At 38.0% G+C, this 25,608-nt stretch overlaps 1 protein-coding gene across 6 annotated transcripts in view; it reads right to left on the reverse strand.

Moving 5' to 3' along the window:
• Positions 1–25,608, reverse strand: part of sash1b (SAM and SH3 domain containing 1b) — an 87,216-nt gene that overhangs the window by 20,366 nt on the left and 41,242 nt on the right. Inside the window, exon 1 of one of the 6 annotated variants that reach the window (XM_007251975.4) lies at positions 700–1,006. The exons of the other annotated variants lie outside the window; for them this stretch is intronic. Within the exon in view, the coding sequence (XP_007252037.3) occupies positions 700–798 (99 nt within the window). The 5' untranslated portion in view covers positions 799–1,006. Of the gene's footprint in view, positions 1–699; positions 1,007–25,608 lie in introns of those variants that run through there. 6 annotated transcript variants of the gene reach the window in all.

Genomic DNA, 25,608 nt, shown 5'->3' on the forward strand with positions numbered 1-25,608 from the left:
GTGACTTCCAGCTATTGTTTACGACACAGAGAGGTGATCTTTGTTTTGTGGAAGCAAAAAGACAAGAAAGCAATGAATCATGTCAGTATTTGCAAACTCATCCCCTGAAATGTCCCTCAAGTATTTATGAACATCCTGACGTTTTAGAGAACTCCACTTTTTGATATACATTGCTTAGAAATAATTCATAACTAAAGAATGCACCACAAGAATCCAGGTCGCACGCTAGCATGTCATGAATCCTGAATATCTGAGCCAACATGTTTCATACAGTAAAAAAAAAATAATCGGAGGGTAGTCATATGTGCTTTGACAAAGCATTCACAAAAGTGAATCTAAGAAACTGTGTATGAATGATGAGCTTCCTCATGCAAAATGAGAATTATAAATAAAATATAAATGCACCTTTTACAAAAGCATTACAAATATACCATACAAGTATAATGTCTATCTGCATCTGCATTTTTTTTCTTTAACATAGTATCAGAATTTCATGATAAATGGATTTACAGAAATGCTCTAAAACTTCTCACTGTCAAAATTTCACATGACAGTGAGAAGTTGATGATGGAATGATCTCTAACTTGTAACATAAAAAGGTTAATACCATTTTCCAGACTAGTTAAATGACCGAAAACACAGAAAACTGATGATCAAAACATTTAAATCCTCAAACACCACAAACACATTCAGACTTACCAATACGCTCATCAAATTTTCCCACATACCGGACAAATTACCAGCTGAACTGGCATCCAGATGCGAAACCTCATCATTGCCCGTGGCGTCTCTCTCCATATTACATTAAATAAACCAACAGTCGGATACAGATCCTGTAGAATTCCTGAGGTTTGCTCAAAATTAAATGCGATTAAAAATATGATTCAGTCAAGACATCTCTGTTCTTTGCCAGTCGCTCTTGATGGTGCTAAAAGTTTGTAGCAGATCCTCATCGAGGCACACTGCTCGCCCATTTCAATGAGCAGTAACTTCCTACAGCATGCAGGGATTTCCATAGGAAACACTACAGGCAGCTGCCCTGCTCTGTGCAGTCCTCTGCTGTCCAACACATGCCATGATTTCCTTTTAACACTCACTTACACACCTCCACTACTGCTAGAACATCTATCTGAATATGTAAAGGTAAATCAAAGATATTCTAATGATTGATTTTACATTTTTATAATACAAACATTACCCTCAGTAGTTACTTTCTGTGTAAAATATAGTGAAAACACAACACTAACTAGCCAGTTAGTTCTACTTTATTGACCCAAACACTCTGTCTGGATCACTGCAGCCAGAAACAGCACCTGCAATGTTTACTGCTCTCCCTCATAGACACAGAATGGCTTATTGGGGTTGATTAATATTCCACAGAGAAGGCTGAGCAGTGGTGAAAGAAGTGGGGTTTCAAAGCCAGAGCTGGCTAAGTCTTAGTAGCATGATGCGCACATCAATGGCCCTCTCAGAGTGCTCTATTCAACACAGCCTGAACCCTTAAGATTCACAAAGATAGTCACATAATCTAAAAACAAACGACATTAGCTATTGCATGAATATCTATATGCACAATCATTAGGATAATTAGCAGATTGGAATTCAACATCCTGCGATACCTTTATTGTTGGAAAGGCATCACCATTGCACCTTAAGCCTAAACTTAACTTAAAAGTGAGCACATTTTTGTTGTGCATGGAAGTAGTCTTGCATGATAGAATGCATACTACCACAGCCCCCTTCATCTGGATTTCTCACGTCTGTCTGTCACTGTCTATAACTAATGTTGTTTGGACGATATATTTTACCAGCAACAATTGTGATAAATCATATTATTGTCATTTTAGGACAATTTTATGTCAATGATATAATGATACTATAATGGCTTAATAATGCACAATAATCTTTTAATTGCATATTCTGAAACTGAAAATATTCTGAAACTGGAAACCAAAAAACAAAAAGCTAAAATATTCTAATAAATAAAACAAATACAGTTTTGGTCATGTTAGTTCACTCTCTTTTTCAAGAAAAACAAACATATGGGCCATATAGATGTCAGCATGTTCAGTATGAGAAAGATTTCAAAATAATGAACAGAACACAAACATGCAACAGGCATCAGAAGTAAGGCCTGACGATATGTTCACACAAATATCGACATGCATAAATTGTAATATACAATATGATAAATTACTGTTAAACAAAATACAATGCCACACATTCACATATTAAATAAAATCAGCATGCTATTATAGTTATATACAATATTCATAGAGCATTATTTTGCACAAGGCTGTATATTTTTATGAGCATTATTGTATGGTATACTATTTTCATGCATTATCCAATTGATAAACAACAAAAAAAGAAAAGTAGAAGGAAACTCCTTTATTACGAAGGGCACTGAAGAAAAAGACGAGTGAAAAAACCCAAACTAAATATATTGTGCTAAAAACAGCAGCAAGAGGCATGCACGTTTCTTTTCAGAGGAAAAATGCTGTAATTTAATACAGGCAGATGCTAAGACAATCTAAAGGCGTGGAGCAGACGTCTTTCTTCATGAAGCGCTTATGAGACGTTTCCTTCATTCCTCTCTCTGGAAGCATGCACATTCCTCTAGTGAGAGAGGCACAGGGGTCTCGTGGTGCTGCGCTCTGTGACTAGCTCAACTGTCCTCTAAAAGGGACCATTCATTTGTTAAGTGACATGCCCTTGAGTCAAAGCTGCACGAAATCTGGCTTCTTTTCATCAGTTAAGAAAGGCAGCGGTGGCAAAATGAAAAGCACTGTACTGAGGGCAGCCTTCACAGAGCTGCCCAACACAGACGCCCTCTGATAAACACGCTAATATGGACTGATCACATGATCATTTTACTGTCTCCAATGTGTAGCTCTTTCTTTTGCATGTAAACAACGATTCAGGGGAGGCGAGAACTGCCACATTAAGAGTCGTATTTCTGAACTGCATGGATGCAGCTGCAAGGGTTAAATGCCAGCATGGGGAATATACTGTATGTGGATGTAATGTATTATGGATGTCATAATAATGTATAATGAAAATTTGTGAAGCCATGAGTGCTTGTTATGATCCATTAAGTTGTGCCAGTCCCTGAAGATGAAAAATGACTGAATGTGGCTATGCAATGTAACAAAGCTACAATGCAGGCAGTACTGACAAGACAATCATATTTACCCGGTTTATGCACATTTTTGCATATAAACTATTAATGCAAATATTTATACTGTATTTTTTTCTGTAGAAAATGTGATCTGATTTTTCGTACACCCCATTCAATAATTCCTAGAAAGTTCAAATACATCGTATCTGAAATTTTAGCTTAATTTGGTCGATTTGCTTTCTGAGCTTGCATGAATCTGAATGTAAATTAGCTTTAGTGATGTTTATTAAAACAGGAAAATTCATAAGGATTAACGTGTATTAAAAAAGCACATTAATAGAATATTAACTATACTGTAAGTGGTTTATTTACAGTATGAGTTTACAAACTTGTATGACAGTCAAGCTAAACAAGGTTTGTTCAAGATAATCTTTACTTATCATATTATTCTTTTTTGTTATTGGAGAGAAATGAGTTGTAATCTTTTTATCTTATAGTCTTAAAGACTATTTATCTCTCACAGTCTCTCTCTTTATCTGTCTGTCTGTCTGCCTGACTATCTACCTAGTTCATCTACTGTATTTATCTACATGATAACTGTCTTTGTATGTCTGTCTCTCTGTCCATCTACCTGCATTAAAATACCTCTCTTTGGACTTTAGGGAATTGTGGGAATGAGGAGTAATCTGCAGAGTGCATGGCTTGCTGACTCTGGTGCTACTGAAATGAGGAAACCCTGTCACATTAGCCTGCACAATGAGGAGTAAATTGAGCATGGCAGAGGCATGAGAGGCTGAGTGGTCCTGCCTGAGCGAGCAGCTCATTTATCCCCCCTCTGTAGAACAGCAGGGGCAACCCCTCACCCACCCCCACAGGAGCCCCTCACCAGTTCCTCATCAGCTGATCGAGATGATTAAGACAGCATGGCTAGGCTGCCCTTAGGAAAGGGGCTGTGGAGTTGTTGTCACTGCTTCTCTGAAAAAAAAAAATCCCAAAACAGATACTAAACACCAGTTAATAAAAAGAAAATACAGTATGTCTCTTATTTTGGCCACAAATCGACTTTAAAAAGTACCAAATCCAATTTGAAATCTTACAAAAAAGTAAAAAAGGTGCATCTGTCTCTGATGAATACAGGGATGTAACAGTATTTTAACTTTGTTGTATGAGATTGACATTATTAATGTAATTATTGTTTAATTTTGCTTATACTGATTCTTTTATCCCCACTGTAAATCACGACTAAAAGCTTAGGTCTGGTTTTTAAAGAGTTGTAATCAAGACAGAGATTTACACCTCTCTTCCTCAGTCTATCACGTGCAGCCTTTCCAGCAGACAGTGGTCACACTGCATTCACGCTCATCAGCAGGGGGCAGGGTCACTGATTGGAATGGCTCTGACTCACTGATGAGGCGTCACACAGAAATGACCTCTACCTGATTTCCCCCCACCCCCAAAGCACCTTCTCCCAAGACTCAATCTCCAGCTAAGAAACCATTTCAGAGAGTGGCTTTAGGATCCGGAGGATTACTTTCAGACTTTGTGCCTTGTGGTTTTTGTACACTGTCCGTCAAAAGTTTATATTAAAGTTTAACATTTTTTCTAAAGATTTTTAATCTTGCAAAAAAAACCTAAAAAAAACCTTAGCACCATGTGTTTTTAGCATTTAAATTGATTGTGAAGTGTTGTGAGGTGTTCTCTTGTGAGTGAGGTAGAGAAAAGGCCAGCATGCGCATGGCAAAGGTGATAAAATGATCAAAGTTTAAGCCAGGCCTGATCGTGTTTGCCAGATGGAGGGGCCATTCCATTTACGAAGTTTTGTGTGCATTTAACATTTCTCCAACCACAGAGTCACTTGTGTTCCAGGAATACATCATGAAAGGCATTACCACCCACATTGGAGAGAGCAGTGGGTGGTAATGATCATGACCTGCAGCATCTGGCAAGAAATCACATTCACATTCAATACAGGAGGCCACACAAGCATACCTCATGGGTCACTGCTTAGGTTCCCATGGGACAAAATTCATGAAATATGATAGTGGTTAGTAGTAGATAGTAGTCTGGGTAACTTTTTGGCGAGTTTGTTTGGTACTTTAGTTTACTGGTAGAGTTGCTCTGTCATGCTTCCACTGTTTGAATCCTGTTTGAAACTTTTACTCAGCACTCTTTGAAAACAACCCACACTGGACGAGTGACAATTTTTCTGAGGGCGCATTAGCAACTTTAGGAAGCCATTTGTTGTGATGCCAGCACTCATTAGCGCTCAAGTTGTTTTAACAACCTTTGTGCCTCAAACATGGGTGAAAAAGTTAGTTCACTATTTGAGCCATACATAAATAAGTATTGTTATTATTTTCTTTGCTTAATGTAATTAGCATTAGCAATTTTAAGTGTCTATATGAATAACTGACATAAATGACAAATAAATGACAAATAAATGTCTAAATAAAATAGATATGGTAATTTTTCGAAAGGGCTCATGTAGAAACATATATCATGTTTGATAAGTTTAATACTCTAAGTTTTTATTACTCCGTTACTTTTTTTTTGCTGCATTGCTATTCGTTAAAATATTAAAAATGTTACTTATTATTCTAAACCCACATTATCACTAAAGCCAGAGCAGTAGATGCTCTGCGCTGTCAGTGGATTTGATGAAGCTGTTCATTATTAAGCGAATCAAAGCAACGAAGCTAATCTAATAAGAAGATCTTGATGCTGAGCGTTCACTTTCAGTACTAGCATAGTAAATTTTAAAACTAAAAACTTAACTAAAACTAAATACTACCTCAACTTCTACTTAACTCACTTTTTTGATAGATTTTAATATATTTCACTCAAGTCTGGGTATCTAATACTTTGTACATGTCTGGCCCTAATATATAAACATGGAATGAATTAACAGAAAAGCAACGACCAGAAAAAAGGTTACTCAAACTTTTGATCAGGGGAGCTAGCTATAGTTATCATTTTATCCACACAGGATGCCTTAGCCCCACTGAATTTCCTATTGTTTTAGGAGAGCCAAACAGAGGGTCTCGGCTTTCGATGAGCACAGCTCCGTCTCACACACTCGGCCAATACTCATCCTGCTGAGTGTGTGTCAGCCAGATAACTCTCATCCAGACAATCCTCATTATTAAAGAGCACACATAACTCAGCAGGGGAGCACTAATTTACACCCACCCACCCACCCACACACCCACACACCCACACACACACACACACACACATACACACACTTCCCCTGTGTTACTTCCAGCTCAGTCACACTGGAAATACATCCTCTGTATCACTTCACAGTGGCTCATCTTTCTTCCCCAGAGCCTGTAGGACCAGTACATGTGCGCCAACAAATCAAATACTTTTTATTTCCGCCATGAGGAAAATTATTCAGGCCGGAAACCTCAGGGATGAAATTCAGCCAGCACTGCTGATTAGCTTGAATGAATGGGGACTAAGGAGAGATAAAAATCTTAAAGTGTACGTTAGTTACATCTCCCATTCCACAGTTTAAGAGGAAATCCACATCCAACTGCCTCCAGGAAACATGGACGCCAAAGGAGCTCCTTAATTAAGTACATGTGTTCTCATCTGTTTTCTGTCTTCCTCTTAGGGCAACACCCAACCCATGTCCTTGTACTGTATAAAACACCATGACACATTTTTTTATTAAACATTTTAACCCCCTCGTGTCCGTGTTCCCCTCTAGCACCTCTAGTCAATGTTTTTTAAACTCTGGTACTATTCACATTGTGTTAAACAGAGTTAAACAGAGTTAATTTCATCTATTTTTCAGAATCACCGTTTTCTGAGTAATTGACTGCTCATCTGTCCATCCTGACAGTGATTGAAGTTAGGCTTTTGGCCAAAGTTATATCTGCTGCATATAAATATTTAATTATAATTGTATAGAGTGTGAAACTAATATAACATTAGCTAGTGAAGAATGGGTTAACACACAAACAAGCTCTTTTAGGTTAACAACAGTATTGCAGTGCTATGCTGAAGCCACTGGAAATTGGGTCAGTCTTTAAGACCAGGGTAAAGTCTAAATAAAGATTAAATGCAATTTTTTAAAATGGTAAGACACCACTGACAACATTTTAGACTTAATCCAGACCCTCAAGCCAGAAAAGAAGCCTTAAGCTGTAGAAATTAACAAAAATCTGTACTTTAAGGGCGCCACGGAAGCACTGATTGGACCGGAAACTTTAACTTATTCTTACACTTCCTCAAGTCAGCACACTGCTAATCCCACTGCTGAATCACATCAGTGTTAAAGAACTACAGGAACGTTAACAAAGCCTCCTACAAGCCACGAGAATCAAGGACATCTGAATGTGTCACCCAAACAAGCATAAGCAAACAAAATTCTACTTGTTCTGAGAAGATCTAGAGCAATTCAGAAAACTAATCAAGTACAATGGAAAGAAAATTAACTTTCCAGACAAAACAATGTTATGGTTCTTTATTCAAAAACTACATTCCAAAGCACTAACAGCAGACAAGCATGTAGCAGGACATCCTTTAAAATAAGCAAAGAGCAAAAAGGAAAACTAAAACTGACCCAGCTCTTACAAAGACAGGACATTACAAAACATTCCCTTAAAGTTAAAACTCTATATCCCAGCACTAAAAAGGCAACATACTCCAAAACACGTCCTGTAAAATACTTCTGCATTCCAAAGAAAGTGTTCTGTAGTATATCTTTGTATATCTTTGTCAGTGCTGGGAAATGCTCAGCACACTTGGTGTGTAACATCAGAAGAACAGAACACTAAAAAAGTATAAAAAAGCTACACTCACCACTGCTAGAGCTGCTCTGTCATGCTTCCACTGTTTGAATCCTGTTTGAAACTTTGCCTCAGCGCTCTCTGAGAACAATGCATGCTGGAGGAGAGTGGGGTGGGGTGGGGTGTAGGGTAGGAGGTGGGGGAGTGTCCCTCACGAATTAATCATGCAGGCAGCTGGCCAGCGGTGGGAAGCAGATGAAGCTAGACAGACTTCAGGGTGGAGCGCTCTCTCTCTCCCTCTCTAGGACTCAGCTCAGCCCAAACTAGCTGACTGGAGGCAAATGCCGCAACCGCACTTTATTAAACTTCCGCTGACTTTCATTCCAAATGTGCATGAGTGGGAAGGATGACTAGGCGCAGGAGGAGGGAGCAGATAAGATTACCCTGACAAAAGCTGGAAGGACTTTTTTTCGATAACAAAGTCACGTCTTACTTTCCTAAATGTGATACCTGATCAATCTGCTGAGGACTGTTATAAACAGAAGAAAGTTATTTGAGGGTCTAAAGAGAGAGACAATGTGATTCATTTGTAGATATGATGCAGATAAATAGATGAATTTTCTTAAAACATGAACTACACCTTAAACGTTTTTAAAGGTTTGTTATTAATTGTTTTAAATATAATTTTTCTGCTATTATTATACCAATGCAAGGGCTATTTGGCAAGAGGTTCAAATTATTTCCACAAAGCTGTTAAAGCTGGTGGAGCAGATGGATGATGAATGATATTTCAAGGTGGTCCCATGTCTGTGTTACCTTCTGCCACTCTTTTAGACAGGCTGTTACAGTAAGATCTGTCAGAGTGGCTAGCCTAATACTATCTATATTCTATGTTCTTTAAATCAAAACACAACTAATTTAATAATAATTTCTATCTATCTATCTTTTTCTAAATTAATGACTGCCCAACCTGACGCCGATTCAGCTTCGACTGTCTGGCTCTTCTGCTACCAGTGTCAGATCAGCTGCTCCCCTCAACTCTCCAGCAGACAAGTTTACCACTATTCACTACCAACTACATCATATTATCATTCCCAGTATTAACTAGCACCATTACTTTTATTATTCTTACTACCACTACTATAATACAGCTATTATTATATTTGTTCACATATATACAACATACTTTTTGTCAATTATTTTTGGTGATGTTCACAACCTCAAATCACATTTCCAGCAGGCTTGAAATATTCAACTTGACTATATTTGGCATACTGATTAAATTAGATTGTTTAAATATACTACTATATTTTTATTGGCAAATAAAAAACAAGTTACATTTCTAAAACAAATGTGGTTCCTATCCGGTTTTCTGTCTTGTGAAGTCTGGTGAAGTCTGGTGAAGGAAAAGAAACCTCCTGCATATGGTTATTTAATATAATATATTATTATACTATATAATATAATATTATCTAATATAATATAATTGTAAGCACTATCTACTCATACATGCATTCATTTATCAACCAGTTTCTTATTATAATCATAATTAATGCTTTGCAGTTCAGCTAAAATCACACTAGATGGCAGCAGATGACAATTCACAGTAACCACACTCTCAATGTAGTAATGGAGGCTGGCTAATGTGCTTTAGATGCAACACCTTTAAAAGGTCCACTTTATCAGCAGCATTTGGTCACTTACTACAATATTTTATAGCAAATTACAAATTCAACACTACCAGTTACATTCCAGTATGCAGTTATTGCTAAGAGGCATTCTGCTGCAGCCAGAGAGTTGCATGCTATTTCTACCTCAATGATGTTTGTTTTCACTAACAACACATCATTCTACATAATCTGAATGTAAGATTAAAAATGCCTAGATGATCTATAGCTGACCTCCGTCTAAAGCCCTGCCCCCCCAGTGTGGTTGGCTGAGATTAACAGAGAAGGGCTGGGTGCTCTTAGCTGTGAGTTAACTCCACTGTCGTAAATGAATTATTTGAATACCATATTATCAGTGGCACTAAACGCAGATGAGAGCAGATGGGAAGATGTAGACTGCAAGATGAATGTGTGTGTGTGTGTGTGTGTGTGTGTGTGGTGAGCACATACCAGAGGGCAGACTGGTGCCAGAAAGGGCATTTTTCTGCACCAGTGCACATCGCAACTCTTACCTTGGCCACTCACCAACTCTCTCATTCTGACTTAATCCTCCTTACTTTGGCACACTTACACTTCATCGCATGCTCTTCAAGAAACAGAAATGAATATTCACAGTTTTGTGCTAATGGTTGGCCACCCCAGCTTGGCGTTTTTGCCGATTTTGTTTATTACGTAAAAGTAACTAATAACTAAATAACCCACAGGTGCCATATATTTAGGGCAAAAAACACGTGAAGATTTTTAATTAAATTAAAAAAGCAATTTCAGAATAGTGAGGAGACAAAATATTCTGATATATAGTGTCAGTGTCCTGGCCTGACCATCCCTACAATATTCAAAATATCCCTTTTAAAAATGTGATGGTCTGGTAGGTTTGCTGGATGTAATTGCTCTCTGACCAGATTGACCCAAACAATATAATAAAAACTCAAAACTTTACACAGCAAATACATTTACATCAAACTAAATTCTCAACAGAAAGGTCTCTAAATTCAAAATCCTCAAAACTTACATGCTCTTGCTTTAACCTACTAAAGTAATGTAAACTACATAAAATATTGATCTAATTGTTGTTTCAATCAGATTTTTTACATGGCAAATAATAATCTGCCTAATATGTATAGTGTTCTTCTGTTGTGTATGAGAATACACAAAAATTAATACACTGTCTAATTAACTAAAAAGAAAACAAAATAAAGTAAATCCCACTAAAAGCTTTCCTTTCTCATAGTGAACAATGCATCCAAACAGCCAAGTTTATGCTTTCAATCATAGGTGACACTTTATAACAAGGGTAACAAATAACAGTAAAAACATTGTTAAACTGACACTAGTTTAGACATTATAAAATGACTTTATTTTAATGCTTTTTTTAAATGCTGTACATAATAATGAACCGAGATATTAGTTAGCATTTGTAATGTATTATAATGTCTTAACTAGTGTCAATACTTACTTAAGAAATTATATCACATATACTGTTAATTAATGTACCCTTATTGTAAAGTGTTCCTCATAATACATTAAAACACCCTTTTATCATGCAGCAAGACCGGGTTCGTAAAAGCATCTGAATTAAAGTGAATCCTGAAGACTTGCAGGCCATGCTATAGTGTACATGTCCAGCATTATTAAACATGATATAATAAACAGAACATTTCATTTTGGTTTATATAACAGACCATGACAAATAAGCAAATCCCTTACTGAGTAGGTCACCAGTGTCACACTAACAGTCATATTGTTTTATGGGAGTCACAGTCAGTTCTTTGGAAAACGAGACATCGTTAAAGTGTTTTGCATCACACTCGAGCCAAAACCAGAAAGGCTTAATCATTTATTTCAGTTCAGTTGGACGTTAAGCTTACAGTTGTGAGTTTACTGATTCACTAAAAAATGGTAGATCAACCTGCAAGTTGGTAGATTTTTTAATAATAAATTATACTGATTGGTTAACACATAATATATTAAGGTTACAGGAGATATAAACACATACATATATATACACACAGTTTTTTTAGGATTTTCATGTCTACACAGCCAGGGTTAAATTTCAGCTTGTCACTGACTGTGGTCTCCAACTTTGCTCATGTGGAGCCACCTTCCCGCAGACTTTCAATCCAACCCTAAATTTATCCCACCTGATCTCCCTAATTACTGTCTTCTGTAGTTCTTGATTGGTTGAATAAGGTGTGTTAGATTTGAAAAGCAGCAGGGAGGTAGCTCTCAAAGAGGAGCACTGGAGACCAATGATTTATAGGCTGTGAGGTCAGGCAGTACAACAGACTGACATCTAAGGTCTTGTCTGAAGTCTTGGGTACACTACACATGCAGGCACACCAGCTTGCTGATATCATTGTTTGAGCCATCTTTTGCACTAACCCAAAAACAAAGAAAGGTTAAAAAAAAAAAAGCATGTGGGTGATGTGAGCGAGAAATGTTATATAGTCCTTGTTAGAATCTACACAGACTGCAGAGCATGGTGGAGGTAATGAGAACAGCGGTCCGTGGAAACTACACTATGTGAAAGGCAGATGTTAGCTTCTTATTATTTCCATTCTACCTTAAGTAGTGCAGAATGTAAAATGTGAACAAGAAACTGCCAGATAAGAAGAAGCCAAAATTAGCTTCTTAAAGTGATGACTAAAAGCACATTTGAGCACAAAAAATAAACAAGCAACATGGAAAAAAAAATCCTTCCAGGCTCTATGTTCATCGTCTGTTGACTGGACGCATTTAAACTAAAATCGATGACCACCACACACTCCTACATTATGCTCAAAGTTGGATTGAAAAGAATCAAACCCGTCTGAAATGCTCAAACTGCTTTGCCATTTGGTTAGAAGTCCAAAATAGGGCCAGTGCCCCTCACACACTTCTGGATTTTCTTTCCAACTGTAAGTTAAGACTGATGAAAATCCTGTTTAAAGAATCATTTAACATTATTTAATATCATCTCAAGTTTAAGCATGGCACTTTATGACTGGTTTCTGGCCTTTCTTTATCCGTTAAAATTAACAGTCCATTTTTAATGCTGATTCTTTAAGTCGTATTCATTTATATAATCTCTGCTTTAAATGACTTTATTTTATCTCAGTCCGAGCAAAAACGTATACTATTTAGACTGATAAGGTGGATGGACACATGTAAATGCTCTGAGGTCAGGATATCACCAGAACAATTTAATCCAGTGCATCGTATGTCTAAATGATTTATGAACAATTTTTCTAGAGAATGTAGCCTTGTAAAGTGAACAAAGACACAGATCTGTTTTTTCCAGGGCTGTGTGGACATGTTAAATCCATTTTTTTTGGTGGACAGACATTCTAATGAATTAATTTAACTACTATAATTGCAATAGAATAGGAATTTCTGGAGCAGATAAACAGATGAACTAATTGGCTCTAAGCCTAGTGCCAGATGTAAGCTATAGGTGGATAAATCCCTCAGTATTGAATTGTGGATCAGGGATGATGGAGCTCAACACAATACATCTGTGATGAGTTGGGGGGTTTGAAGGTGCGGAGGGATGGTGATCATCCAACATCCAGGCCTTTTTATTAATGGTATTTATGCTGAATGCTATCAAGCCTTTGCAGCAATGCTTTTAAAAATCTAGTAGAAACCTTTCCTAGACAGTAGAGACAGTTATTTCAACAAAAGTAACTATAAATATACTATTTTAGTGCCGCAGTAACGTAACCACAGTTAAGAGTCTCTACTATAGCGGATAAGCGGCAGCAAGCAAGAGCTGTGCTAGCTTTTTGTAAGTGGTGCATTTTGAACCATGGGTGACCCTTCAGACAGCAGAGAGGCCTCTGACTGCCCTAACTAGTCCAACTAGACAGCAAGGTGAATTCTGACAGGTCCCTGAAGAGAGGTGAGATTAAACCAGAGAACGTTTCTGTGTGGAACTGTCATACTCACACACTTACTCAGGCTGACACACTGCCCCACAAAGGCAAGGTCTGATGCAGAGTGAATCACATGAATTATTCCATCTCTTTCATTTCATCGTTCTTATAGAACAGCAGTACTCCTTCTCCTCCTTATGTATTTGGATTTATTGCCAAGTGTGATGCAAGGGGAGGCCTAAAATTGGAACCATCTGATATACATACACATTATAAATGTATGGTGTGATATCACTTTAATGTGGGAAACACCCATGCATAGCGAATGAGGCTGGTCTTAGCCATCTGCCGTGGTTCTAGTCACACAATCAGCAGCTGGGCTGTGTTTCTAATACGGAGAATGGAGTGCAAACATGGCGAACCATAAGCGGGTACCCTGTTGAAACATCATGAATTTGTAATAGCTTATGATTTCTTCAAGAAACACCATAGGCTTGATTCAACACTCCAACTGGAAAACATTTACCTTTAAATTAAAATAGACCTTTATACAATAAATTAATAAGGTCTGTTCATTGTATCTCCAAAGATAGATGTACAAAAAGCTTAAAAAAAAAGAAAAAGCCCTCTGCTCTTCTGAAATGAAAGAAGGTTGAGTGTCGTTCTCTGTCACACTGGTGAATATTTCATTCAGAGGAGCAGGAATCATGTCATCTGCCTTTGTGTCCGCTTAATTACCCATGGCCGAGTGGACGGCCATCCCAAGAGAGTGTTGCGGTGATCATCCACACACTAGAGCTTCAAATCTAGCGGCTAACGCACACCACCCCCTACCTCCAGAGCTGCTGTCACTCACACTGAACACCCAGTGACCCAGCTGACCTGGTGAAATGGCAGCAGTTTAAGCTTCCCATATACTGAACTCTCCTCCGGGAGGCACTAAAGACACAGATTCATCAAGGTAGTCTTGATTAACATTTAACCACCTCCTTCAAATCACTCAACAAAGCAGGCTGTAGCCTCAAAGGTCTCTCCTGAGAGCTCAATTCCACTATCCCAGACCTGATCTGAAGGCTTAAGCAGATTTAGTGGGAAAGAGTTAGGTAAAGGAAAGATATAAGTAAAAAATGTAAAGCTGAGCCTCCCTTCATCAATATGAAAAAAAAAAAAAAAAAACAACGCAACAAAATAAGCATTCATGAGTCTTTGTGTTGGGGCAAAACATAACATTCAGAACATTACTGTATAACTATAAGGTTGTGTAAACTAATATATAACAGTGCAACATGATAAATGATGAAACTCTATATAAATAAATAAATTTCAGTCTTCAGGCTAAATATGATTTTAGAGAATGACTGTGGATCCCAAACTTCAGAATGCAGAATTTGGCATGTCTTGCCTCTGGGCTCTCTATTTACAGGGGAAGTCTACATTTGTAATTTGACCCATCCCAAAAGATGTGCTCTGCACACGCATTTCTGGACATTACAGAATTTGACGTAAATATATAGATAAAAAAAAAAATTCTGCATGCTTGTCCAAAGTTAAGATCACAGAAAGCAGCATGCCGAATCTGGAGTGTCAAATAGAAGCGCTATTCTTTTTTTTTTTTAAACATGTTTATGAAGTATCGCAATCATTTTAAAACTCTTATTTTAAGGTAAAATGCAACATAAATGCTGTTTTATATGAAAATAAAGCCCTTGTAACACATCTTACAGAGTTGTTAATCATTAGTGTATAATGTGAACATCTGTGCAATTAATTTTGACTGCCAGTGCATTTGTCTACTTCAAAATGTGATAAACCTTGGTAGACTGCCAAACTCAAATGCTTTACTGACAACATGATCTACGACAGGATCACGAAACTTCAAAATTAGGACCTCATATGAGAAATGGGGCCCTATTTACTCAGAGTAACATGATATATTTAGACAGTTGTGCCAGTGAACCTATATGATCACAGATCTTGAGAGCAAACCAAATTAGCTTCTGACTGCTTCAAGTATGTCAAGCCTATATCTGACACCAAACCCCTCTTCTGAATACAGTCTGAGAGATTCAGACTGGTGTAAGCGACTGAAACTAACCAGCGATTCGTTTGTATGTCAGCGAGAAGGAGCTGCGCTGCAGGAGTGTGCGTCAGGCTTGATCTCTCCCGTAATTATGAGCTGTGGCAGGGTGATTATACATACATCATTGTAGGCCTCTTCAAATAAGAATTGTACTGATTATCAGGCCTAATTAATGAATGTCCTGGTGTAAAACCTCCAGCCAGTGCTTTGTGTTACAAACTCTACACTCAGTAATGAGCACTTCATCAGTGTCTCGCTTTGTCAAATTGCAAAAACTGTGTGAAAATGAATAACACCCCATATAATTACAGTGATGGAGCGCCATTCTGTAAAACAATTAAAAATCTGTCAAGGGACTGCAGGTTGAAACAGTACTGTGTGGTATCCAGCAAGACCATGAAGCATGACAAATTTTGCCATTGTTGTCAGATACAGTAATTATATTGGCTGAGTTACAAAAAGTTGAGAGTTCATTTTAGGCTTCTATTGTGACTGCACAAATCTGAACTTCACTACAATGCTTTAACCTTCTAAGATCCGAACTGTTGCATGGCATGCATTGTTTTTTATTTCTCTTTGTTATTTGGGCTAATTAACACCTGATTAGTAAAAACTAAAAAATATCTTTTTACATGATGCAATTTCTGAGAAAAATTATGTCTACTTTAGTTTAATATTTCAATAAAACACAATGAAGTCGGAATTAGTAATGATGTGTAAAACTTTTATTTTGTGCCTGATTGCAGCAGTATTTTTTAAAAGAAATTAAAAGCTTTCTTGTTTGCTTTGAACACAACGTTTGTTAGCCATGTCATTTTCAGCATATTTTAACTCAATTATTTCACTGTTACTGTCTGCTGTCATGCTGTCGCCTTCAGACAAACAACTGTATCTTTAAAATTACAATTGGAAGTCAATGTAAAATGCTTATTCCAAGTAAGTTCGATTGGTCCATTCATTAGGACATTTTGACACAAAGTAAAGAAATAAATAAATAAAAAAAGTGGAAAAACACAAAAAATAGACACAAGGGGGTTTGTATGACGGTGACAATATATCTAATAGAGGTTTATGAGCCGGTGCAAAAGCAGTTGCATAAATGCTTGTGAGAGTTTTGAGTCAACATGTTTATCTAATTTAAATATTATGTATATACTGTACACTACAAAAATATGTGCACATGGGGATTGGGTTAAAATGACTAAATAACAAGTAAATAAAAATGAACATCATGAATGGAAACCTCATGGATGTGTTAGAAAAAAAATCAACTACCACTGTGAGTATTCTCACTTCTGCATGTCTACCCAAGCATGTGTCAGTTCGAAGTTCTATGTTAAACCCCACTCTCTGCTCCCTTGCCCCAGTCCACAAATTCTCACCATTGTTTGGGTGGGGAAATGCTGGTTGTTCTAAAAGGGGAAAAAAAAGGCCTCTGAGTCTCAGGGTGGTTTTGGGGCCTCATGGGGCCCGCTCTTAATCTGTCTCCAGCTCCATAAGCCGCTTTAACTCCCCTGCTTGCTGTTCTGATGCAAAAACGGCCTTGGTTTGACCGTCTCCTCTGGACCCAAGTTTTACAGCACTTTCCCTTTCTGCCCCACAAGAGCTTACATTCAAGTAAGCCCATGTCTGCCTCTATCTGCTGTCTGCTTCTGTTCTTCTCTGACAGAATCTGATTCACTTGTCTGTGCTCCTTAGGCTGCATACAGTTCGGTAAACTGGGTTAGATAATAAGGAAACATGTGAGTGTTATATTTTCCCTCTTTTAGAAGATAATTGAAAACAGTTATTACAAGACGAGGCAACCTCACTTATCATACTCGTAATTGACTGCACAGATAGGTTAAAGTGGGAGGCCACATTCAGTCTGTGCCAAGAAAAAGTATGGTGAATATGGTTGGCTTGTATGGTCATGTTAATATTAATACATGTTATGCACCCATAGAGAAGCATGTTTGGCTTTGTTATAAGTAAATCTTTCAAGGCATTGTTTAAGTTTGTCACCTTTTAAAAAGAGGTTCTGGTGTAACTGTGTGGCTTTGAAGAAGGACCAATGAAAACGGGGGACAGATCAAAAGCTACGTCATTAAAATTCCATAAACACATTTAGCAACATGTCAGAAAACACTCCAATAGCAATCTACAGGTTTTCAACATATGAATAAATCATAAAAAAATTCCACAACTGTAATTTATCACTGCAAACATACTTAAAACATTCCAACCGGATTCCACACATGTTATGGGTTAAGACACATTAGTAGTGGACAAATGCCTCATGATGGACCATAATGAGGCAGCACCGCGCTGCTCCGATTGAGTATGCTTCATGAATCCTGAAACAGATTGATTTTTCCATCAATAGACGGCCACCCATTCCTTCCCAGGCGGGCAATTTACAATCGGCTGCCCAAGTGTCAGGTTTAAACAGCCAGTAGAGGCCAGCTCACAGCCGCATCAATACAAACCCATCCACCCTGCGCTGCACACTGCTTTACATTAACCAGCCAGAGCAGCCAGCACAGCTCAAACACAGCCTGAAGAGCTGCTGACACAGGAACCTGCCACAGAACTGCACATTCTCTCACAAGAATGAAGAGGACGGTACATTTACACACTTATTACACACTGCTTTACAGGAAATGGAGCAGGGTGCACTGACGGCAGGATATCAAAAATAATCCGTCTTAATCATCTCATGATAAAAAATATATGGCAGCAATGAATAATGTAGCATTTTCAGCAGCAGGAGGAATCTGAGCAAAAAAAGAAATGGCAAATTAAAAATGGGATCATTACAGTCATGAATTAACTATCTCCACTTAGCCTCTCCAGCCTGGTGCGCACGGATTAAGTGGACGGATAAGGGTGCTAAAAAAAAGCGATTACAGGGAATTCGGGAGAGGCGAGGTGCTTTTAATAGGAGAAATTCTGTCACAGTACATTTTTATGTATTAAAAACATGACCCTTCGCCAATCTCTCTGTCATTTTTGGCTATTGTATTCTATAGACTGATGCATGTAAATGAGCTCTTTTGTAAAATGTATTCTTAAATCATGACACTTCATATGTAGGTGGAAACACTTCTTATTACATCAGTGCAAACAGGCATATCACAATAATTATGTTAACAACATATTGTATAATTGACAATAATGACACCATTGCTAAATGGACCTAACCATGAATCATTTTTGCTTAGCTCTGTGTTCCCATTATTGTTTTTGTTAGCAAGGAGAGCCTATTATTGTGAACAAGCCAGTATGTTCATTTCGTTTAAATATGCAGTAATTGCAGAACTCTATTATATTATATGTCCAACATAAAATAGTCTCAAAATGACAATTTCTGAAAAGATATTTTATCCAAAAAAAAAGTTATTGTAAGAGCTCTCGAGATTGGATAAACCGCTTTAGGTTGAAAATCTACGGCTGAGAGGTCTGGAGGTTGTTGGTTCAATACCCAGTTTTTTTTCCCTTTAACAGGACTGGGTAACAAACCCACAACATAAACTAATGAACCCTCAACTCTTGATCAAAGGGTTGTGGGTTATACCCTTAAGAGAACCCACAATCCTCTAATCAAGAGCCTAACAGTAGCAGTTCCACAGGGCAGGGTATCAAACCAAAGACCATTTGATTTCAGCACTCTAATTTGTGGTCCCAGTTGTCAAACTCTTTAAAAGCTCAAAACACAGTAAATATCTGACAATAAACTAAGCAATTAAAATGGTCCACAATTAGAAAATAAAAAGTCTTGTGTGTAAATCTTTAATGTGATGTATAGTTACAATTTGAAGTAAATAGCACCTCTATTTAAAGCAGCTGCTGCTGTCTGTGTGTGCTAAATCACACTGCTGACAGACAAACGATCCTCTCCGCCCTGAAACATGGAGCCTGTCAGTGGTGAGCGCTGGGCTGGTGCTCTACTCGCTCAGGCTTTTTATAATGAGTCTCTCCGTCTGACGCTCCCCTGTGCCCTCAGAGTTGGAGGGATGCACAGAGTTGAGGCAGATTGATATATCAATTACCCCACCACAGGCCCTTCATCTACACTCAGCCCTTATATATCTATTACCTTTCCTTCCTTCACACCTTCTTCTTCACATCGGCTCCTTCATCTTCCTTTCCATTTTTGTTTTCCTGACAGAGGTTTCAGACACACTGTTCGGAACAACACAGATCAGATAACGTTGTCTAGACTAACCTGGTCCAGCAGAAATATTCACTCATTAAAAAAGGCTGCTGTGAATACAGTGACAATATATCCTACTCAGAAGCATGGAGATGCCATTAAACAGATGAGCAAAGAGCAGCGGCAGAGTGTTCAATTAGGCACAAGCTTTGCACTCACCCTCCCGCTCAGAGATCAATCCCCTACTGAGCTAGGACAGAGAATTAGTGTTTAGCTATAGTGGATCATCATGAATAGTGAGAATCAAACCAGGCCAAAGACAAGAGAATTCTATGGCGTGCCAGCCAGACGCCCTGCGGTGAGCACTTATTAACATCCCTCCTAGCCAGATTTCTCCAGTACTCATCATAAAAACATCCATTCAACAGCTCCAAGATATGCATCTATGGTGTAAACTCCGTTTGACATTACTCTAAATGATGAATCAACGAGATTCCAGAAATACCCACTAGTCAAAGCTTGTGATGCACACAAACACATGGCTACTTCAGGAGAATAGGGTGATCTCTAATCTGGCTACAATCTCTTCAGAAAACTTCACTGCATATTGTGCAAATTCCAGAAACACTATCTGGCACTTTGTAAATAATTGCTGCATTTACAATGTTCTTGTAAGTGCTAAAAACAAAGCTATGTATGTGACCGATCACGATGCCATAAGCTAGCCAATAAAAGAAGAAAACCACAAAAGAAAAATCAGGGTGTTTCATTTTGGGGGGAAAAATCTACTTGAAAATGGGTTTGTAAAACACAAAAGAGAATTTAAGACCTTATTCCTTTTCATTCAATACGATTTTAACCACATGCAGTTACGTTACTGGTGTTTTATTTTTAATAGATTGATTGGTGAATGCGTCTTCGAGAGACACATGTTTACACTGCTACAACATATGGCTTAAAATCTGTCTCAGACAACAATCTGAAGTGTTTGAGCAATTGGATTTGAATCCATTTTAAATGCATCTTGCATTTTTATGTGGCTTGTCCTTATCCATATATACAGTGCTACCAAAGACAGATAAAGTGTCCAGGTGTAAACTGCGTTTTTTTTTGTCAGCTTGATATATAAACTCAATTCCTAAGGTATCCTATGATAATTTCACATTTGGTGGTGGTTGGTGGTGCTACTGTGAGTCTGTCTGGTACCAGTGATGAGAAGAAATTTACGCAAGATCACGGTTTGTCATACTTTTCAGTTTGAAAGTGATAACACAAATGGAAACTTAAAAATACAGATACTTCAAAGCACATCATCCTGTTCTGAGTGCCCTGTACTCAAGCCCAACTGAGTAAGGCAAACTGTGTAAGGGTCAGATTGGATTAGTCTGGCAGCTTATCCATGAAAACTCTTGAAACAGATGCTTCCTTTCAAGCCACAGTCTGAGTGAAAAAGTAAAAACATGACATGACAACATCACAGAGTCACAGCTAAAAATGGAACACATGCAAACCCCTTTTTTTTTTTTAAATAAGAACAAATAACGAGATGCTGCAAGCTTTTCAGTCCATTTCCCTCCAACGACTACATCCCTATTTGAGATGGATTAGTTTTACCTGGGGAGGCACTGGCATTTAAGTGATTATCAGAGAGATCTGTGATTTTAATCTACACTGTTTCATTCCAGTGAGAATTATCTTCTGTAATTGGCTGAACTCAAAGCACCTCAGTAATAGAAGTGCTGTACAGGTTGACTCCACGGTAATGGAAAAACAAAGTCTGCCAACAGACACGAGTTTGCACTGTGTTTTTTGTTATTGAGTGTGGCGTCTGTCGTGTAATGCTGATGAGAACATCTGGACTGTGATGTTTCAATCTAAGCTGTGATAAACTGGGGAAATTGCCCAGACCGTAAGAATCGACCAATTGAATCCTGACAAATTACACACCCAAAACTAATTACACGCAGGGTGTAATTTTTAAAACTCTGTCTCCACACTTGTTACATGTGTTCCTTGAAAGATACCAATAGAGCCAAAGGCCTGCTGACAGCACTCCTTTAAAAAAAAGCACAGGTGTAGACGGGGAACACTCCAGGGAACAGCACTGTCTGTCAGAGGACAATATTTTAGAGCATGTTGTACTTGCGCCATAGAGTCCTGAGGGGGAATTGGACGAGGAGAACGAAATCAAGCTCTAACCCAGTGAATACACACTAGAAGGACGGTGAGGCCACAGCTGTGTAATTATAACTTTTCCACCAGGATGCTCCCACTGATTAGCAATCAAACGAAAAAGTGCTCGCAATCGCTCTGTACAGAAAACAAGGAAAAACAAAAACAAGAAAGAGCTGATGGCTTTTTAGTGGTCATTTATCATTCTGACACTGCTGTCACTGCCAGCGTTTGGGGAAGGAATCTTGAGGTTATCACAAAGTATCCAAGTGCAACCACAAGAGCCGGCTTGCTCCCAGTCCTATCTTTCGCACCCACATAAGAAATCCTGGGCATGTTTCATCCTGATACATCTAAATTAATATTAACCAGTAAAATAAGGTTCAAATGAAATGATGCTATTTGAAATGGGAGGATGACGGCTAGCACATGCTTCCACCTAAGCACATTAACCTAGTCAACCGCATCTTTTTAAACTGCTCACACAACATCACAACAAATACAGGCATTTGTTAGCTGACATGCTTTTCTTATCACTGTGCTGAGTGATTGAGGGAGAGATAGAGGTCCATCATGTGCACACAGAGAAAAGTGTGAGCAACATTGCTATCTTGTTCTCCCAGACAGGGGGGGGTATGGCATCTTAGATGGTATTTTTTTTATTTTGGTTTTAGAAGCTGGATTATATAACAAAGAGACACATAAGAAACTGTATGCCTTATTAACTAATTGTATTAGTACCTTATTATCAGTATCACCCTATTGAACCAATCATATCTTGACAATAACTAGACCTGTCTAGGCTATGTAGATGCGGGCTATTACGGTGCTGTAAATGAGCCAATCAAATTTTCAACCCAACCACAGTCCCGTACTGAATTTCTGCATTAGGAAACAAAAATAAATTATTTTATTGCACTAATATACATTATGAAGCAGGACAAATGCTGCAATTTGCAAATAAGCCTTTAAACTTTAATCAATTTATGTGCACTGTGTGTTGACAGGTGTTTTTGAGTAGAATCAAGGCCATTTCGTGACCCCCCCACAAACCATCCCTATAATGTCACCATATCTGTGGCTCACAGGTACACTGCATTAGTCTACTACCAATTAAACCTCAATTCCAATGTTTAAACACACTTACAATATATTGACCCACGTATGACATATCGACTGCTGCTTTAATGACTGTTAGTGTTACTAAGAAACTCAGCGAACATTCACTTTCAGACATAACTGTAAATCAGGCCTGCCTCAATAAAGATCCACACACATGCACAAGTGTGCGCAGCTATGCAGAGTATTAAGATTTGTGCAATTAATTTGCTCCAACATCCTCCCTTCACCCTACCAACATAAAGACCTGCTGCAATAAAGAATTAACTGCCCAGTGAATAATAAACCTGGGGCTGTGCTTCTGGGTGAGTCTAGCATACTTTTTAACAGGGCACGGGGGACTCATTTGACCTTGAGTGTTAACGTGAATATCCTGCCTTTAGGGTTCTTCTACCACCACTCTGCCTGTTAAGTGCTCTCCAGCCTGTGATGGAGGTCCTCAGGAGAGAGATAGCGAGCTACACAGACATCCTGATTCTAAAACAGAGCCCGTATCTCCTGACAGCTTTTCCATCTCATTTGATGTTTTTTTCTGGGAGACATAAAATGCCCTCTCAAAATGAGATGTCAAAACCTGTGAGGTGTGCAAATGAAATTCAAGGGGAATTCTTAGAGTTTAATCACCTGGAACGAAATAGGCAGGGTAGGTCTTAATTCATCAGTTTGAACTCTATATATCTATCTATATATACAAACTGTAACTAATGAGACCTATTTAAAATCCAATACTTCAATTTATTACAAAAAACAAAACAAAACAGTAAAGCCTTAAGAGTAAAGTGCACACAAACATGAAGTGATCTCTTAAAGCGCTGTTATGGGGACTAATCAATGATACATTTGAAAATTCAATTACTTCTTTGGGACTTACTGGGACTTATACTGGAATTATAATTCATAACCGGGCACCCAACTGGTAGTCACACACGTACTGACAGATTTCCATGATTTCCCGACTGAGGAATCCCAGAATTAAGGTTTAAACCTAATCTCAGATATAAAGACAACAATGTGACCAAAAAATGATCAATCTAAAAATCTAAAGATGAAGATAAAATATGAAACAAAACACACACTCTAGGTAAGGATGAGCAGGTGCCCACAAGTTTTAAACATACAGTATATACACACCCACAATTTACATAAATTCAATTTGAGTGCAAAATCTCCAACCAAAGCTGCTGAAACTGTGAAATGCACAGTCAACTTTGTGTGAGCAAGAGATACTGTTGATACTGGAGATCAGCACATCACCTCCAGATTTCTGCTACTCATAGGAATATGGACTGAAATGTGTCAAACTATCCCGGCCTCATTACTGCAGCTTAACCTGTCCCAGTGTTCACAGTAGAGCTAACAACAGACAGAGCAACACTATAGTTATACACCAGGTTAATGCTACATTCAATTAACCTAAGCAGTAATAGATAGAAATAAAGTCACACCCGAGTTCTAAACATTTAAATAACTCTACAATATTTCAAAATATTTTCAAAAATATTGTTTCTGTTTACCGTTAATGCGTGTTTAAGGCACCTTGGATTTTAAACAAAAAGTTGGTGAACCTCACTTGACTATTCATCAGAATTCTAACTCACGGGGGCTTCCAGCTGATATTTTTCTATTTGGGAATTCCAGGAACCCAATTGAAAAGAAATGCAGCATTATTTCAGTGTTTTTCTTTCAGTGTTAAAACTTAACTTTAATATGCGGCTTCTGCAAACCTATCAATTTTAATAATTTACCATCAGTCCATAATAGATGGAGTACTTGTTGACTTCTTTCAGATTTTCTGCTTGGCGGATGCGTGCACAGAGTGTATTGAGCAACAGACAGTAAGTAAATGTCACTTAATCAGACTTGCTGCCAGCTGAGCTCATCCCCACTCTGTCTCCCTGTATATTCAGAAATGATGCTGAGTGATGTAATTGAAATAGCATTTTCTAAATGTAAGAGAATCTTCTGATGGAAAACGCCATTCACTGAAGAGTCTCTGTTTAGCAGAGTCAAGAGATACACTGTAGGACAAACCCCCACCAGCAACCCACAGCTCCTCCTGTGGACCACTCTTTCTCTCGGTTTCAGGCAAACAAGTCATGCTCTATAAAAGATGCATTTCATGAAAATGATATTATGTTCTTTGAGACCTGGAGCCCTGAATGCATTCCTGACTATGAAAGAGTTACTCACAAGTCAAGGCTAGGGCTGTAAGATAAAGTCATATATGGGTTTTCGCAATAAGCACATAAAAAGAGCTGCAATAGCATTTTAAATTAAGGCAAACTGAAATTTTAAGCTGATTACCTGACAAAATGAAGTTGGTTGTAGAGTAAAGCAGAGCGAGGCAGAGGTTTGCAGTGCATGCACAGCCCAGAAAAAAATATAGTGCAGTCAAGGTAACTACAGAAAAAACTTACTTAATTCATGATCTTAATTTATTAAGTTTACATCAATATCATGATATTTGACAGTCTTATAATTCTTAATTTGTTTTTACCATAATCATATATTTCTGGATAGAGCATTTTTCACACCTCTCTACACAATGTGAGGCTTGAGAATACTGTGGAAGGAGCTGGAACCATTTCGACAGTCTTGGTAAAACTGATAATTTTTCCACCAGTCAATCAAATTATACATGTTCGGGAAAACTGCTAGTGTAGGAAAATAAAATACAGACTTATCTGTATGAAGTACAAGTAAGAATGTAGCACTGTGGTT

Source organism: Astyanax mexicanus, chromosome 14, assembly GCF_023375975.1.
Source record: "Astyanax mexicanus isolate ESR-SI-001 chromosome 14, AstMex3_surface, whole genome shotgun sequence".
NCBI lineage: Eukaryota > Metazoa > Chordata > Actinopteri > Characiformes > Acestrorhamphidae > Astyanax > Astyanax mexicanus.